This window comes from Porites lutea, chromosome 11 (assembly GCF_958299795.1).
Source record: "Porites lutea chromosome 11, jaPorLute2.1, whole genome shotgun sequence".
Classification (NCBI taxonomy): Eukaryota; Metazoa; Cnidaria; class Anthozoa; order Scleractinia; family Poritidae; genus Porites; species Porites lutea.
Genome location: NC_133211.1, coordinates 4582350 through 4600786, shown reverse-complemented (window position 1 = coordinate 4600786; position 18437 = coordinate 4582350). Strand labels below are relative to the sequence as shown.

The 18437-nt window shown below is 40.9% G+C and overlaps 1 protein-coding gene across 1 annotated transcript; it reads right to left on the bottom strand.

The window, feature by feature from the left end:
- Positions 1-403: 403 nt before the first annotated feature.
- LOC140951524 (ubiquitin carboxyl-terminal hydrolase 32-like) lies at positions 404-5561 on the bottom strand. Its single transcript, XM_073400787.1, has 5 exons — positions 5485-5561; positions 3819-4030; positions 2838-3144; positions 2652-2744; positions 404-1999 (listed from the first exon to the last, which is right to left on the bottom strand). The coding sequence occupies exons 3-5, from the start codon at positions 2841-2843 to the stop codon at positions 1829-1831; spliced, it is 270 nt and encodes an 89-aa protein (XP_073256888.1). The 5' UTR covers positions 2844-3144; positions 3819-4030; positions 5485-5561; the 3' UTR covers positions 404-1828.
- Positions 5562-18437: the final 12876 nt, after the last annotated feature.

The following is an 18437-nucleotide window of genomic DNA, read 5'->3' as shown; positions in this document are numbered from 1 at the left end:
CCACTGTAATTTCTCGCGCGGTTGCCTTCCCGTCAAGAACGCTTTCAAAAACCATAACAAGATCTATTATAAAATTGGCTATAAATTTAAGCATGGCCCAGAGACTTGGGCTCTACACAACAGGTGAGGATTCAAGGACCTCGACGAAACGAACTAGGAAACAAACTGATCCTTGCTTGTTCGTTCTCCTGCTCAAACAGAAATGTAACTGGCTGGTAACTTTTAAAACTGAAAGTCAAGAAACTCGAATAGAGGAAGAGGTTCTTCATCTCCCATCACCCAAACGCACAGCGTTAACTTTAGAAATGAGGTGAGTGGTAAACGTTGTGACGCTATCAAAATAATCTTGACAAACTCTAACCAAGAAAGGCCACACAAAATGGGTACAAATACAAAGTACCAGTAAGATATATTAAAGTGAACTTTATTCACTTCCCATTCTCCCCCAAAGTAAAACAAGTTCTTTCAATCAGTACGAAGAATACAAAAAAAATGTCAAGAGTAAGTATGTAGGCAACGAATCTTCGCGGTTCAAAAGAGGAGACCATTTAAGTATGGACTGAACGTGTTATCAAGGGCTGGATCTTGAAATTGGCTTCACTAGATGTAATTTTTTTTCTGCAAGGCAGTTAGAGACTTGATGTCACGGTGGTGAAACAAGGGAAGGGAATAATTCCACTATAACGTCGTTAGTTATTAACAATCTCAGCCTGAAATAACTGACGAATTTGCGCGTGGCGTACACTTGAAAATAACGCGGAAATTTTCACGGTACTTCAGGCGTTCCTCCAGGCCCGGCTAGCACGGGCCACATAAATTTACACTCTCTTTCAATCTGTTTTCGATCCACGACTTGGATTTTTCGCATTATTTTTCCAACTCTTTCGTGCTGAATCAGGAATATTGTATATTATTGTCAGTTTTTTTATGTTGAATAAAGGGCGCTCAATTTATAATGTTTGTTTTTAACAACATTGACAACAATTAATTCAGAGCCCCTAGTTCAATACAAACTTTACTATCGATTATTATCAATTGACATAGATTGTCATCGCTTTATCACGCCGGAATAAACATGGAATAATTAAATATGAACGTTAGAAGAGGGACCCGCAGCAAACTTTCCCCAAATGAGCTGCCGAGAGAAAAAAAAAAAGGCACCTTCTTAAACGACAGCTCATAAGAGAACGTTTTGTTGCGCAAAAAGAAAAAACATCAAAAGAAGCAACAATAACAAGAATAGAAGTACCTGGATCGCATAGAATACCGTGACACCATTCTGATTCGCATATTTTGAAGTACAGCTACTTCGCGCGCGAAGTCCTCATCTTTCACAGTACAAATTACTAAAGTACTTTAAAGGGACCATATCTTCTTCATAGTATGAAGAATAAAGACAATAACCAACAAAATGTTTTACACAAAAATGACGGACAAAAAGCACACGGAACACAAATACTTGTCAGAGAGAGTACGAAATGCGGTACCCCCTGCAAGACCAAGGTAAAGGGCTAAGGACAATGGGGGAGGGGAGGCTGAGGCAACAAACATGTCCTCTCCCTACTCAGTCGCATTTTGGTCCCGTTTGCCAGTCTCTCATCTCTTAACTCTAAATTTTACTCGTACAGGAAGCGCGACCCTGTATGTACTACTGCAATAATTTCATCATCTGCATTAAACGCATTTAAAAATAAAATTCTCCGTGTCGATATATTTACAACATTTCTGATAATTTACGCTGGCGTAAGTATTCATTGAATGAAGATTTCAATACAAAAAATGTGTATAAATTATAAGATTCTTCCCCCGTCCCCAGCTCCAAGGACCTTCATTGAACGACGCACAGTCTACGCACTTCGTTCTCATATTCTTCGTCATCGCTGGCCGAGTCAGGCGTTTGACCATTGAAGTTTGGAAGAAACATTCCTTCCTCCAGATCGTCCTGTTGATAGAATAACATGTAGGGCGAGTCCTTTTGAAGCTTAGTATTGTCACATTCCTGAAACAAGAGAAGTAAACGAAAACATTACCAACCTAGTTACCTCCATAAAACAAGACAACTGTTGTAATTAAGTCAACTCTTTCTTAACGGACACCTAGAGTTGGTCCCTGTCTTTCTTCACTACCTTTATTTCAATCTCTATAAGACGCACATAGACGGATACTTATTGTCGGTTTCAAAGGTGTCCTTCTTAAGCTACGTGCAAACGGACGCAACAACATTGGGAGTTGTTGCGTCCGTTTAAACGTAGCTAAACGTTTGACAAGTTTCAAATTTTTGCGCAACAACTCCCAACAACATTCAACAACATGCAACGGGGTGTGCAAACGGACGCAACATGTAAAGCCCGCAGCAAATGGATGTTACATGTTGCGTCCGTTTGCACAGTTGTTGCGCAAGTTTGAAGCTGGTCAAACTTTTAGCTATGTGCAAACGGACGCAGCAACTCCTAACATTGTTGGCCAACAATGTTGCGTCCGTTTGCACCAGGCTTTAGCCATAGTAAAATAAGGCCATCGTGAAAATGGTTTACAATCAAACCAAAATAAACCTAGAAATATAACAAAGGTTCACCACTTGACACTGACTTGATAGAGAAACCCTTCAAAGAGTATGACCGCCATATTAAACATGTTGATCCAGTACTAACCTTACAGCTGCTGTCATTATAACAGTACCACTTGTTGTTTGGGTTGTGTGCATATGAAATGTAATGACCTCCGCCCAGAACACCTGTGTGACACTAAAACAAACCCAACAGAGTCAGTAAGAAATACTAAGAGAGTCTTGAACAATGCGAATCACTAACAGTTTACTTGAGCTTCATTCGACATACCGACATGGCGTATATCCTGTACGTTGGTATCTCACTTTGTGAGCCTTCACTTCTCGAAGCAGCCAACAGTTTACGCACATTTTCACGTTGAGTACCCTGCGATTCCGCAGAATCTGACACAATGAAGTCCGAAGTGCTTGATCTTTCTACAGGGGTAGGTGCAGAGTTCTCTGACGTCACTTCCGGGTGAACCTTGGCCGAGTTAAGAGTTAAACATGAGGAGTGGCGCGAGGGAGTCTTGCTGTTTTGGTTGAGTTCAACTTGAACTTGAACTTAGTTCTCCAGCTGAACTTTGGGACGATGACTCCTGTATAAACAAATATTTACATTAGTGAGACCCTAAAATAACCACAGCTGTGTGAGAATGAGTTTTAAGGTGTCCATCAAAATAGATCGTGTTCACTTTGTTGTTTGGCTGTTCCTTTCGAGATCAAATGACAATACCCAATGGAGAAGCTGAGTAGTGGACAAATCACGTACTCCTTAATTCCAACAAGGCATGGCCAGTGTACAGCCGCGCCCTTTCCTTAAAAAAAATCAGAGGGGGACTCTCTCTCTGATTGTTTTGAGGGAAGGGCCGGTCGGGGGGGGGGGGGGGTGTACACAGGCTAACAAGACAAGTAATCAAATCTCAATATCTCCTATACTGAGTAATCAGCATATAGATAGAGCGGAAAAAGGTCTTTTAGAAAGCTTATTAAGGCAGGGAGTTGGGGACAGAAAAACCTCATTTTTGTATAGGTCAAAAATTGCATAGCACATCCCTCATAGGCACCAACACACCAACACTTATAGGCCAGTAAGGATAAAAAATAAATGACATTGTTATAAAGAGATTTCTCTGATTATAATCCACGATTGATTGGTTGGGTTAATCCAGTTACTTCAGATGATCGACTATGAAAGATCCCAGCTGATTCCCAACACTACCCTTAAGAGTACTTTGTCACATCTGACAGACAGAGCGATGTCTCTACTCACTTCACTCCCCTGCCGTGTGGTTGCTTCTTTCCTCTCCTCAGTCTCCTCCTCGTTCACCAATTCCTCACTGCTTTTGACATTGACTGTAGTGACTCCGCCATCTGACGTAATGGCACTGTCTTGATGTTCCACTTCTGGACAGGAAACTGAACAATCTTATTTGACTTCACCCAGTTGTTGTTAACTAACTGAAATCGCTTCAAGTGAATAACCTGCCAGTGGAATAGAAACGGTGTTAAATGTAAAGCCCCGTGCAAACGGACGGGATATGTTGAGAGTTGTTGCGTCCATTTGCACATAGCTTAAGGTTTGACCGGGTTCAAACTTTGCGCAACAACTCCCAACAACATGCAACAGGGTGTGCAAACAGGTGCAAGATGTAACATCCAACAGTGTTGGCAGTTGCTGGCCACCACTGTTGCATCCGCTTGCACATAGCATAAAATCTTCCCAAAGCGTTGAACCTTAACATGCATGGAGGGGAGGTTTGTGTACCTTGATGACCCTAAAAGCTATGCCAGCTGGGGCCTTGGTTCCTGGTGGGTGGTAGGTATAACTGTGCTGGGAAGGTTTTGGACGAAAGACCAGACGAATTGCAACGGTACTAGTCCGGTCACCTAGCCACCAAACTATCTTGCCACCAACGAAATCGCCACGAGGACAAGTCTCTAAAAAGAATTCTTTCACTTTAAATTTACAACGTAATTTAAGGAGGTACAGTTCAAGTGACAATATTAACCAACTTTCATAAGAAAAGCTGTTGGATTTTAAACAAATCGCACCTCTCGAGTGATACAAATAAGCTGTATTAAGGTATTAAAAAAAGTCGCAATTCTTCACAAAAAATTAAACTAAAGATGAGAAGGTGCAACCCAAGGTGTCAATTAAAATCAATAGACTTATATTTGGACTTGAAGAAGAAGTAACAATCCCAGTAAGTAAACAGTGTCAATTATTGCAGAGTTATTATGTGGTGGCGAGTAGACTTCTTGGTAACAATTGAATTGGTGGCGAGGTAAACGTAAACTATTACAACACCTGGCTCTCCAGGTTGGGGGTTTGGTGATGGAATGATGTCCCATCCCCGTCAAAAATACCATTACTGAAACCAGACACAATTTTTAAGCTAGCAGGAAGGCAAGTGTGCAGGCCAACACGGTAACAGAGGGCAAAGAGGCGTGGTGTATGTAACATATTGAATATTGTCACTGACACTATAAAATAATACAATCATGGATAACAGTCCAGATTCCTTGACCCATTATGAAATGAAACTCAGTGTATTGTACAGTATGGTACTGTACTGTAACCAAACAGAACTACACTCATGGACAAAAGTCTTGGGACACTTTTGCATTTCTGGGGCGTTTTCCAATTCACACAGGCCCAACCTCTCCCCTCACCCGACAAACGATGTTGGACACGTGCATTCCAGAATTTTTTTTTTTGTATGGGGTTAAAGGGGGGGGGGGGGGGGGGCGAGAAAGGCAAGAAAATTTCGAAAAGGAAGCACTGTTTGATGAGGGAACCCAGAATGACAGAAAAATATGAATATTGCATCACTGTCCCAAGGACTTTTGTCTATGATTGTACAGGTTTGATTTTAAGATAACTGCTTTTTCGAATGATTTTTACAGTGTGCTTTATCAGCAGTACTGTTCCTCACTAAGATGGGTGGTAGACGCCATATGTCCAGCTTTTTCACTGCTAGTCTGTGCTTCTTGCATCTGTTGCAGTACCTTAGAAAGAAGAAAGTGAATAAAATAAATATCAACCTTTTACTACATAACTTTTACCTGCTAAACTTTACTCATCCATCCCAATAGGGCCAACATAAAAATCTAATGAATTTCCCGCGTTTAATTTCATAATATACTGAGAAACAAATGATACCATGTACTGCTGAAGAGGTGTCATTAGAATGGTAGCACCATAGAATTTCATCCACAGACTCAAAAGTTAGAACTACATACTAAATAAATAGTATCATGTGAAAGTAATGCTTAAGAGGTTTAAATTGAATGGTAACACCAAAGGATTTCTTTCACAGACTCACTAAAATTAAGAACTATATTACAAATCCCCATGATAATAGTGAAGTAAGGAATGAAAGGTTGAGCTCTAGTATAATATGCTCATTTCAACTAATGGGGTGAAGACCTCAATAAACTTGTATGTAAATGGTGTGTTTGCTCCTCACGTTTTATACCACCCCAAGTTCTTCAAAAGACCAATGCAGCAGAGAAAAAGGGATGAACAGGAAATATGGTGCAGGCACACCACGACTTAGGTCTTACAGAGAGAGAGAAAACGTTCAAATATAAACATATAAACCTAACGGTGAAGAAAGTATTCATGATCGCTATAAGTACAACATCAAGAACGGCCGGACTTGCTGTTTGTAAAAGTAGGATTTACAATTTTATCTTGTCAGACAAAAAATACGAAAAGAAAAGGCCAAATAAACAGGGATGAATCACTGAAGCAGCTGTCTTCCAATACTTTTCTTCTGTGTTGGGTTATTTGGGTTATGTTGAATAACATCAATTATTGATGTCTTTGCTAAACTTATTTTTTCTGCATAGTATCAGGCCTGCTTCCTTGTTGGTCGATCTGGTCTTCTTTGTCACTAGTGTGGTCGAAATGCAAGGGAAAATTATAGGAGTGGGAAAAGAAGAAGCTTTTCTTTTAATTTTATGTCCTTTCTGTTTATACGGAATTGAAGTGACGGGGTTCAAGCAATTAATTATTTGATAAGCGTAATATATTTGCAAGTTTGACCAAGTGGGGTGCACACCTATTGGTGAAATAGAAAAAGGACGCTGACTTAATTGGTACCGTTGATCACCAATTCTATTTTAAAAGATGATCAAGTATAACTTCTCCTAAATGAAAAGCCCTATTAGACATAGACACACAAGCAAGCCTCGTCCTCATTATTCAACTCTGCGGAGTTTGCCTTGAAACAATGACAGCCATCAGCGTGGATCGATATTTGGCCCTACGATATCACATGTGATATCCAAACATGATGACCTCGAGACGTGCAACCTGTGTAGCAGCAACATTTTGGTGTAAAAACTTCATTTTCTCACTGCTTAGCATTTGGAAGAAAAATACTATTCTTCTTGTTGCAGTTGTCTTTGTTGCCTTATGTCTTCTCACTTCTTCAATTACTTACATTGCAATTTATCGAATCGTTCGACATCATCAACATCAGATTCACGCCCAACAGCAAGCCGTACAAAGTATAAACGCGGAAAAAAATCTCAAGATACAAGTGAAAAAACGCGCTGCAAACACATTTATGTATTACATTTGTATGGTTCTTTGTTATTTTCCAGGGGCCGTTTCCATCCTAATTTCGATGACTTATAAAGACCATCGGAACATCAGATGGCGGCATTTCGCTGACACCATTCTGTTCATGAACTCCGCTACAAATCCATTCTTGTATTTTTGGCGTTATTGGGAAGTCCAGAAAGCAGTTTTGAAGATAGTAAGAAAAAGGTTATGTAAAACAGATAAGGAAAACTTAGATAAGGGCCATCAATGAAATTGGTGGTTCATTTGCGATTTTATTTTAAGATCAATTAAGGATTCACTTGAGACACTCAGGAGCAGATACTGCTGCCAAAAAATCCCAGATCGAGGCAGGTGAAGAAACTACGTAACATGTTATGTAAAACAGATGGAGAAAACTTAAGTTTCGGTTTGGTTGATATATCGATTTCCGCGAAGTTTATTTGCGTTTTTGCCTACAGGAAAGACCAAGGATAGCTACAGGTCATACAAGCAGAGGCTAAATTTTTGCGGTGTAATCTGCTCTGCTACTTCCGTTGGGTTGCTCCTCAGGAGCTTACTCAGGGGCAGATAATGCTGCCAAGAAAGTAGCTAGAAAGTGGAAGAAACAAACAAAAAACTAGTGGCCAAGGAAAATTTGCAAGAAATGCAGTTTTCGGTCCCTGCTTTTTTGCCGACCGCTACGATGATCTTCCATCAAACCCAGTATTTGAATCTTATAACAACAGGCAAGACTTCCTTAAGCTGAAAACAAATAAAACTCCTACAGAGTCAAACAGTAAAACTTAAACGTTATTTGACCGAGGAATAATTAATTTTTTTATCAAAAATTACTAGTTTTTTGTTATACGTAACTTTAAGAGGACGTGCCTTTCTCCTCTCCTTCTTAGTATATACAATGTGATTTTACTTGCATGTAAGTGCTTTAAGTTTATATTGCACGTTTTCTTTCCCTTGTTAAATTATTTCTTACTTACTTTTCACCCTATATCTAATTGAAATTCTGTATTATCACGACCTGCTATATATGGTTTGGCGAAACCAATAATATGACTGTCAAATGAAATGAAAAAATTAATAATTATGTATATAACAGCTTCTAATAATGACGGCAAAGCTGCAATTGTAATCTCAGTAGGTACAGCTGTGAGTTAAGTTAGGTAAAACGAAGCAATCAACTAAACAAGTTCTTATGGTCTATGTTAAAAATGACCTACCTTATCGAATTATATGTGCCTGTAAGAAAACAAGTTATTCAGACGTCGATTTACCTTGTATTTAAGGGATGATTAGTCTACCAGATATTCTTCAAACAGCAGTTGTCATTCGTCGAGTTGTATTTTTGCTATTCTAGCTATGTTTTTAGGCATTTGTACGGCAATTTCTTCTTCGATGGCAAATGGTGTGAAATTTTCCGCCATTTTTTTACTAGCTGAAGCTGGCCACAGGGCTTCTCGGCGAATGGAGGTTGAAGAGCAAATTGGATGCGCGCAAGTCCCCTTGCGCGATCGTCTGTCTTATTCGATATCAACATAGCCTGTTCCAGGCCCAGGCGGGGGGGGGGGGGGGGGAGGGTACTGCCCTATATGGGCTATATAGGTATCTGCCGCTGTGAAGGGTATGGTTTTCAGGCAGTTTACTCTAGGTTAGGGTATGTAAATAAGAGCGTTTGGGTCTAGAATAGGGTGTCATTTTTCAGGAAACTGATCAGTTGTTTGAAGATTTTATCTAGACAAGGGGAATAGCTACTCTAGAATAGGGGGATTTGGGGAGTTTTCTCTAGTATAGGGTAGCAAAATTGAGCTGAACTAGCTCTGGTATAGGTTAAGGGTTCCAGGGTCCCAGCGGCACATCCCCACCCAGAAATTCCTAAAGTACCCCCCCCCCGGGGGGTGCCAGGCTCTCAAGGAAAACGCCTCGAAGTAATCGACTGAAATTCAGGCTAGAATCAGCCTTGCATCGTTTGTTTCTATATTTTCAATTCGTTGCTTCGTGTTATATTGAATCTTTAAAACGGGAAGCACTCGGGAATAGTTTTTTGACATTTTATCTCTGTCACCAGCAATTAGACCGTGCAAAATAAAAGAATCGATACAGAGAAAACAACGTAACAGTAAACACAAGCAATTAGTTGCAAAATAGACAATGTCATGGGTTTGGAAGCCATCTTGACGAGTTAGGCAACCGCGTGAGAAATTGCAGTGTTTGTATGAGAATCTAATGAAGGATAATTCCGTAAAACGACTCTTCTGAAAGAAATATGAATTGTAAACTAAAGCTACACGGCAAAGGATTTTACTAACAAATTTCGGGGACCTTAACTGTGCTTAAATTTCTCCAGGCGCTTGCTTTAGATTTTCCATATATTTGTCCGCAATTTTTCCAGGGAAATTTTAGTCGGCAGGAAGAAGAAATTTTTACAGAAAAATAAACTTCCGAAAGGTTATATTGGGTAGCTTTTTACTAATTAATTGGAGTTATTTCTTTTCCTTTTCCGCCAAGTAGCTCTAAGATATGAAGGATAAAGATGCGGCATTTTATCCAAGTTTCCAGGCTCTCTCTCTCTATTGCTCTTTTCCTTTCCCCTTGAGAACGAGGTTGGGCGCTTATTTAACCTAATGCGGATGGGGGGAGGGGGTGGCGGGGGACGGGGGGTGGCTTACAAGCAAGGGTGTCTCAAATCAAGTGGGACCCTTCCTAAATTTTCCTCCGCCAATTTTTTTTCTGCAAATTGGGTTGACGGTTGAGATAAACCTAACGGCGAAAAAACTTTTCAAGATAGCTATAAGAACGACGTCAAGAACGGCCGGACTTGCTGTTCGTAAAAGTAGGATTTACAATTTTATCTTGCCAGCCAAAAAATACGAAAACTAAAGGCAAAATAAACAAGGATGAATGACTGAAGCAGCTGTCTTCCAATGCTTCCCTGCTGTGTTGGGTTATTTGGGTCAAAATTGTTTATTAGTTATTTGGGGAAAATTATAGGAGTGGGAAAAGAAGAAGCTTTTCTTTTAATTTTATGTCCTTTCTGTTTACGGAATCGAAGTGACGGGGTTAAAGCAATTAATTACTTGATAGGCGTAAAATATTTGCAAGTTTGACCAAGGGTGCACACCTGTCTGGTGAAATAGAAAATGGGCGCTGACTTAATTGGTACCGTTCATCACCCATTCTATTTTAAAAGATGGACAAGTATAACTTCTACTAAATGAAAAGCCCTATTAGAAATAAGTTAAAGAATTAAATGCTGGCAAGGTGGTTGTAATTTTAATAAGATGCTAGGTGAAAGAGTATAAAAAATAATATGCACTTTCTATTTGAAGAGAAACATTCGACAATATTGAAAAATTTTGACTCCACTACACAACATCAACAGACAAAACGTAATGGCAAATAAGTTTATTTTGGGACGGCTTGGCGATAACCAACCCTACAAAGTACTTATGTAAATACAATAATAGGTGATTACTGGTGAATACCTAATGTACAGCACTCGTAAACTAGCTTTCACAAAAAGAAAAAACTCGTGCTACAAATGGTCGCTCTTGACCTGAACTCCCAGTTAAGCACGCAGGCTTAGTGCCAGTTAGGCTGCCAGTTATTCTGGGGAAACTAATTAGTAAAACTCTGACAACATATAGCTGGCACAGGGAACACGGTAGGAGCACAGAGGCTAAGCAAAAAGAAAACCTGCTATAACTGGTCGATCTCGACCTAAATCCCCCAAATAAGCACGCAGGCTTAGTGCCAGTTAGGCTGGGGAAACTAATTAATAAAACTCTGACAACGCATAACTGGCACAGGGAACACGGCAGGAGCACAGAGGCGAAGCAAAAGAGAGACCTGCTACAACTGGTCGAACTCGACCTGAGTCCCCCAAAGAAGCACGCAGGCTTAGTGCCAGTTAGGCTGCCAGTTAGGCTGGGGAAATTTAATAAAACTCTGATCAACGGATAACTGGGACCGGGAACACTTCAGGAGCACAGAAGCTGAGTGCCAGGAAAACTGCACTAATGTACTGAAAACTCCACTAATGTACCCAACAAGGCACGTAGCCCAATAACCAGTAAGGCTGCCATAAAAGGCTAGGGCAGGACATTGAAAGTAAAAAAATGGATAACGACCCTGGTTAGAAGTCTGTAACATTGCCTGCCACCTAACTGCATCAAACGAGACTTATGTCGCCTCCTAAAGAGCGGTTCCGGGACAGCTGACCTAGACATACATAGAAACTAAATATATCAAGTAAAGGAGCAGGTGCAAAACTTTGATAACTGTACAAGTACATAAAATAAGAAACGGGAAAAAACTGAAAACTAGCAGAGCTGAGCTACCGCTTACAAACTGAAGTAAATGCGGTCAGACGGAGGCCAGAAAAAACCTGCCCAAAAAAACCCCGAAGGGAAAAAATGCGGGCAGGAAATCTGGGTAGGAACCAAGGCTCAAGCTCAAAGCCCTTCCTACGGGACTTTACAATGTCATCGAGAATATGTTGCTCCTAAAAATAAATAAAACAAAAATAAAGAAAAACCAAAGAGAGGGTGGTTCGTAAGCCTAGATGACGTACACGTGATATACGCAGCCTTATATACCCCCGATATGGCTACCCATGGTGCACCCGGCCTAGTACCCAGGCCCTGTTGTATCTCGTGTCGTCAAAATATTTATTTCTGTCTTCTTCGCGGGCTCATTCGTCAGAAATAACATATTTTGACTCCACTACACAACATCAACAGACAAAACGTAATGGCAAATAAGTTTATTTTGGGACGGCTTGGCGATAACCAACCCTACAAAGTACGTAGAGTGACAAGGTATTGGGCGAAATGACAAATGAAAGCTCCTAGAGCCAAAGAAACTGAAAGCCTTTTTTCTAGGTCATCATCGGTAGACGTTCTTGGCTAGAACGCACTTCCAGCGGCCGAGCCACTGAAACACACTGTCACTAACCCCATTATAAGCAGCGGAAGTGGCCCCTCTCGAACGCAAGGAATAAAAACCCAAAAGTGGAAGGGTCAACCCCGAAACTTCTCAGGTCCTTGCGAAAAGCCTCTCTAATTGTGGTTTAGCTGATAGGCTCGTCCTGGGAAACTAACTTAAAGGAGCTGTTCCCGCGAGACATGGGCCTAAAAATGAGATCCCTGGAGCTAGAGGGATGGAAAAATGGGCAAGGTACAAGCAGGGTCAAACATTTCCGAAAAAAGAAAAAAAAAAAAAAAAAAATCACTCCGATTCATCGCCCTTACAAAGTTGGTCGTTCTTGCTTTTGAGAACCTTAATGATCATGAAACCCTCATGAAAATATAATTCCCCCTAATTATGGAGACCTCATCAAACCAAAAATCCTTCTGGAAGCACACCTAACCCCTTCAATAATCGGTTTATCCGTGGGAGAGGGGATACCCGCCATGGTATGAGCCCATTTACTACCGTAAACAGCCGAGTCTAAGACGCACGGGGAGTGCGACTCTTCAATGAGGTGTTGCAAATACAAGGCAACATGGCAGGGACTGGCAGGACAGGCCCAGGAATGAAGCTTACTGGCTGCAAAACATTTTTACTTGCGAGAAGCACGAAGGTACACCACTGTCGTAGTAACGGCCTTTGAGGAGAGAACCGTCGATTGCATTGTAGAGTGTCTGTCAGCCTCAGTATTCAACCCTCTGGTGGGAAATTCTGGGGCTCGCGCTAGAAACCAGAGCGGAACATATCGGAAAAGTAATCGAAAATACAAGAAGAAAATGTGAGGAGCACGAAATAAAAAAGAATTTAAAAAAAAAGCGAGCTTAAAACACCGGAAAAGGGAAGTGAGAGGAGAGTGGGAGGGGGGGGGGGGGGGGTCAAAAACCTAATGGGTCCAAACCTAAAGGTACGCATAACACGCGTGTAGAGGCACAGCTAACACTTTCCGTCAGGCGGCGTAGAGCAGAAGCCCGCCAGGGACGAGGGAGGTCTGGGGCGCCGAAAATAAACTCGAAGCGCTATGACGCCAAAAAATAAAGGCCTGGATCTGAAAAGGGAATTACGGGCCTTCCCTGGAACAAATAACCCCTGGAACTTAGGCAATAAAACCCAGTCGACAACAAAACCATTCCAATGCACTCCATCGCTAGTAGAAACATTCCAGAAAATAGCTGACTTCCATAGGGGAGCGAGGAACAAGGGTTCCCGTGAGCGCGGCAGAGCCCAATGTATCTGATGACTCTGACAATGAGGCAAACCTGTGGGCCAAGCCAGTTGTCGTCCTAACTCCAATTTAGAGCGAAGGCATAAACAGCCTAACAGCCTGGCTGAAAAAATCGAGAGTTAAGCCTAGGCAACTCGCCGTTGTAGCTACAGCCGAACCTGTCAATAGTGTAAGGACCTAAGAGGTGATTTAGCCCTTGAAAAACGGAATCGTTGAGGCCGTAACCATCGAAGTCAACAAATTTCCAGATACAGTCCGCACTGGCGTTCAGGTCCCTAGGGATACACTTGACCTCGAACGAAATACAGTGATGGGAGCAAATTTGAAAAACAACTAGGGCTAAATCCCGGAGATCGCGTTTCCTGCTGCCCTCGCGAAGAATGGATTAGACGTTATGGTTGTCAGAATACCAAAAAACCTTGGATTGATTATGTAAAGGGCTCCCGAAGGCTAGTAAGGAAAGACAAACCGCTTTGAGTTTTCTCCAAGTCGATCTACGAACACTTTCCGACCAATTCTGATGAAAAATCAGCTCAGGTTCAGACTCCTCTTAAGCGCCGCAGGCTGAATAGGAAGCATCGGAGAAGCCGGAGCTTACTCTCACTGGAAGCGAACTGGAACCCCTCAATAAATTTTGCCGTTGAGAGGCTAACATTGTTCGACCAAAATTCAATTTCATACAAAGAATCAACCGACAGGAAAACCTAGCTATCCCAGGAAACAGCTGAGTAAACAACTGAGAAAAGAAATCGGGCCATGATACACGCGACGGATCCCACGCAACTCGAGAGGGAAATACTTTGGCCAGCTACACACGGGACGCGTAGAACATGGACTGTGGTGGAAGACTAATATCATGGATAATAGAAAGACTGGATAGGAAACTGGCTGACGTGATCGGTTCCAACAAAGTGGAAAAATGTGACGTCACATTATCGAGAGCCATTCAACCTCTTACATCCGATGTTTTGCGCGTCTTTAATTAATCGTCGCATATTGCCCAGATTGCCCATGTTTTGAAATAAAGGATGAAGAGTACTTGTTCTTGGCGAAGACAGTTAGAGGGTACAAAAGCGGTAGAGGCAAAAGACTGAGTAAATGATAATGGAACTTGTGAGAGCGAACAATGACTCCAGCGCCCGATAATTTTATGCGCCAAACGAGAAGCCTAACTACATAAAAACTATGCGAAAACTTACATGTATACAGCTACAAAACACCTGTAAAAGAGGCACAGCCTAATTTTCTACAAACCACAAGAAAACCGGGAAGAATTTTAAATATTTTTGTCACGGTTTTGACGATTTCTTTTCTGCTTTTATACAAGCTCAGCGAGTGTCGAATTTTACAAGTTAACAACTGACTCTTGACAAAATGATTTTATTAGCGGTAAAACTGTCGAGGCTTGATGTTTCAAGTACCCAGCTCAAACGAGGGTTTAATTTTCCATTCAAATTTATTTACGGACAATCAGTGACAAGAAGCCGTAGTTGAGAACTGTATAAAACATGATAAAAAGCGGGGATAAAAAGCTCAGCAAAGAAAGGAAATTTGCTTGCGGACCACCGTGGAAACGCTGTTTCTAACTTTCTCAAATCAATTTTCATAGTAAAGCGGCAAGTTCTTTTGTTATTTTCAGGTATAAATGTACCATTACCCAAGGTAATTTTCAGTCAGGTCTTTGAAAAAGCGAACTGCAACGCTTTTAAAAATGTTATGTAAAACGGTTAATTGTTAACCGCTAGATTACAGCTGGGAAGCAAACTCGTGATTAATAGTAGGCCCTTCACTTCTTTTTATGAGGAACACTTGTCTTCCACTGATAAGGCTTATAAAGCTTAGAAATATATTTATTCTTTGAAATACTGACCTCTTTTCAGGATGAAACAACCTTTAAGTTTTTGTATTGTAGTCTTAATGATATAGAAATCACCTCTGAAAATTAAACATTAAAACTGTTCCCAAAGAAAATAGAAGCTGATTATTAAAAAAAATAAATAAAAAAAACTAACATCCAGGATTTTCGTTTAGCCTGAGGTAAGTGGATAAGGGCTTGAAAAAATATGACTGTCTGGTCACATTATTATGTTGTTGAAAACAAAATTCATACCCCAAACAAGTACAGGTATATGTTTTATTAATTTGATTTAGAATACATCTTGGTAAGGTTTATCATCTACAGGTACATTGTTGCTTTGGATCTCTAAAAGAACCGAGTTCAATAATAGTGCTAATAAAGTCCATCTCTGGTTTGAAAAACAATGTGATTCAGATTTAGACCGCTTCAGAGAAAAACACTAACCAAATCTAAAACACATTACTCTGCAGCTAATACATGCAGTGACCCTCACACACAATTAATTTGTCCCAGTCAGAAAGGAGTAGCTAACACTCTTCAGATGTGATGAATAAAGCTTAAAGCACCTTCTGATCAGAAATAAATTATATGCCACCTTCTGGCTCTCATGCACGACAAAAGTAACTGTTGTTGTTGTTGTTTTATACAGAAAGATTGATTGATTTGTGACCTCTCAGAAGAGTACTGTACTTGACCCTGCTTGACTACAATTTACTGTCTTCATTGACTAAATGTGTTCAGCAAATACTACAAAAAAGACAAACACAAGGAAAACTAAAACACTGTTTACAAAATAACAACAACACTTAGGAGCCTAAACGGAGGCCAAAAATCAGCAGTCAGTAGGTGTAGTTTATGTTTATGTAATTTATGTACAAAAAAAAATATTCGAGTCTCTTCAGTACCTTCGAATACAAGCTGCGAGGAGCGACGTGAGGCGATTGTATTCAATGGATATGTAATTTAGAAGTTATATTTCAACATTAAAAGATGAGTGAAATTAACATACTACTTTACGAACAATTAGCAGGGTTAATCTAGGATATTACTTGAGCGGAGCAGTTCTCAACACAAACAAGTCTGCCAATTGGAACATTGCACACCGTGTGCGTACACTTGTTCGGCACTAGCTCCGAATGTAGTTAATTTCGGTCATTTTCAATCGAAATGTACGGCTGGAAAATAACAGCACTCAGTCTGTAACTATGCCTATACCACAATTCCATCCTTAAAACATCTGTCAATCGTAGTTATGAATAGAAAGAAGAAGGAACCTTCTAAATAAAGGCGTCCCAAAATAGTCCACAAGTCTAGTAAATATGGCTCTGTAAGGTAAATTTTTGGGACGAAATTTTCTCAAAGACAAGGACAAATAACACAAAACAACAACAAGAAGTGCTTACCTCGAAGGTTCAAGTGTGGCTTTGAAGGGTCGCCATCGCCGTAAGACAACAAACGAAGGGAAAAACATACACCAAAAATTAAAGTAGCACTAAAAACTCCGAAAAAGAACAACATGCAGGCAAACAAACCCTACATTTCGACTGGTTTGCGCCACATTTTCGCCATCGTTTCGTCACAAATTTCCACTATGATGGAACCAGTCAACGCCATCTTGAAGCACGAACCAGCCAATCGGCGATTAGAAATCAGCCCACGTGACATAAGTTTCCTATCCAGTCTTCCTATTATCCATGCTAATATGAAGACAAAGCCACCAGGTGAGACAATTTAGCAATGCGTTCATCCGTGGCTCTAATACTTCCATCGAGAGTGTTATGAACACGAAGCCACGAGAAAATTTGAACGGGCTCCCACAGGGACTTTTCCTCATTAGGAATTCGAACAAAGCGAGACTAAGGCAAATCGGCATGGACAGCCCGCAAACTGTAAATTTTGGCCTGAACGCGATAGGCTCCTCCTCCTATAGCCAGACCATAGTCAAGAAAAATGGCACTAGGGATACCTTGGCTTCTTCTTGATTTCTGAAGCGGTTTGAGGGAGGCTGACAAGAACCCAAAGGGAAGCGCGCAAAGTAGAAAATACCTAAAAATCCAGGTGCCGAGATCCCAGGTGAACGCAAGGAAATACCGGTGATCAGGGAAGATTACGATAACCGCACTAGAGATAAAATATAAATAAATAAAAACCCATCTCAAAAATTAAAGTGGCCATGGACAAGTCTCCGCACTTGAATTTTTGTTTGTAGAAAAAGGTGCAAACGTGCCTAAAATCCAGGATTAACCTTTGTTAGACGGAGCGGCGGGTCAAACAGAAAGCGGGTAAATGATATTGGAATGCAAAAAATGTCTGAAAGGAGGTTGACACTGGGAAGCTCATTAACAGCTACGGACAAAAAGAACTGTAAACACGTGCGGAGGCATTATAGGATAGTAAAAAAAACATAAAAAGCTGGAAGAAGGGAATTTAGTACTTAGACTAATAACATTCAAAATGAACAGAGAAACTAGCAGAGTATGCCAGAAATAGGTCACTATGAAAAATATTCCCCAAACTGAAGGTAGAATAGAAATATCAACGGTACACTCAGAGCTCTAAACCGCGTCTAAAACTAGCGGGGTGAACGTCAGAAGAAACTGGTATAACATAGAGACAATCCTGATCCATATTACGGCTTGCCGCTTAAAAAATTCAGTACTAAATTAGAATAGACTGCACCTGATTGTTGTCCTTCATCTAGCCATTTAGGAGTTTGGAATGTTTGGCTTGTCCATCGTCGGGTAACAGGAACGCTTTCCACAGGCAAAACAGGTCCCGACACTGGGTCGACGAGAAGGCGAAAAACAGGAACGCTTGACATAAGAGGCTGGAGTTGCATATGTGAACTTGAGGTGGACGCCGGCGTTCCCACTGGCGAGGATCTGTTGTTGAGAGTTGAAAGAGTGGTCTTCTTCTTCTTCTTACGGGCCTAGTACGCTACATGGCCGCAAAATTCTGCACTGTGGATCCTTTGAAGCTGGTCTTCGTTGGCCTTCTTCGTGAACTTACGTGGTTCGTTATACTTTAGTTTCTTAATTTCTTTCATCTGCTGCTCGGCCAAATATTCGTTAGCGCGCTTGATTTGACCAACGGTTTCTGTTAACAAATCTTTAAACGAGTGCATTAACTGTTTGTTATTCTCCTAAATGAGATCGGACACTTCGTCTTTGCTGACGGATATAACGCAAGAAAGAGCCGATAAGAACGTTAAGAAAAACCAAAGAAAGGGTGGTTCGTAAGCCTAGATGACGTACACGTGATATACGCAGCT

What these genes read in the sequence shown, in the direction of transcription:
- LOC140951524 (XM_073400787.1), bottom strand. An exon ending in ATAATGACAGCAGCTGTAAG is followed by an intron (nt 2,000 to 2,651) that starts GTTAGTACTGGA and finishes CTCTTGTTTCAG; the next exon opens with GAATGTGACAATACTAAGCT.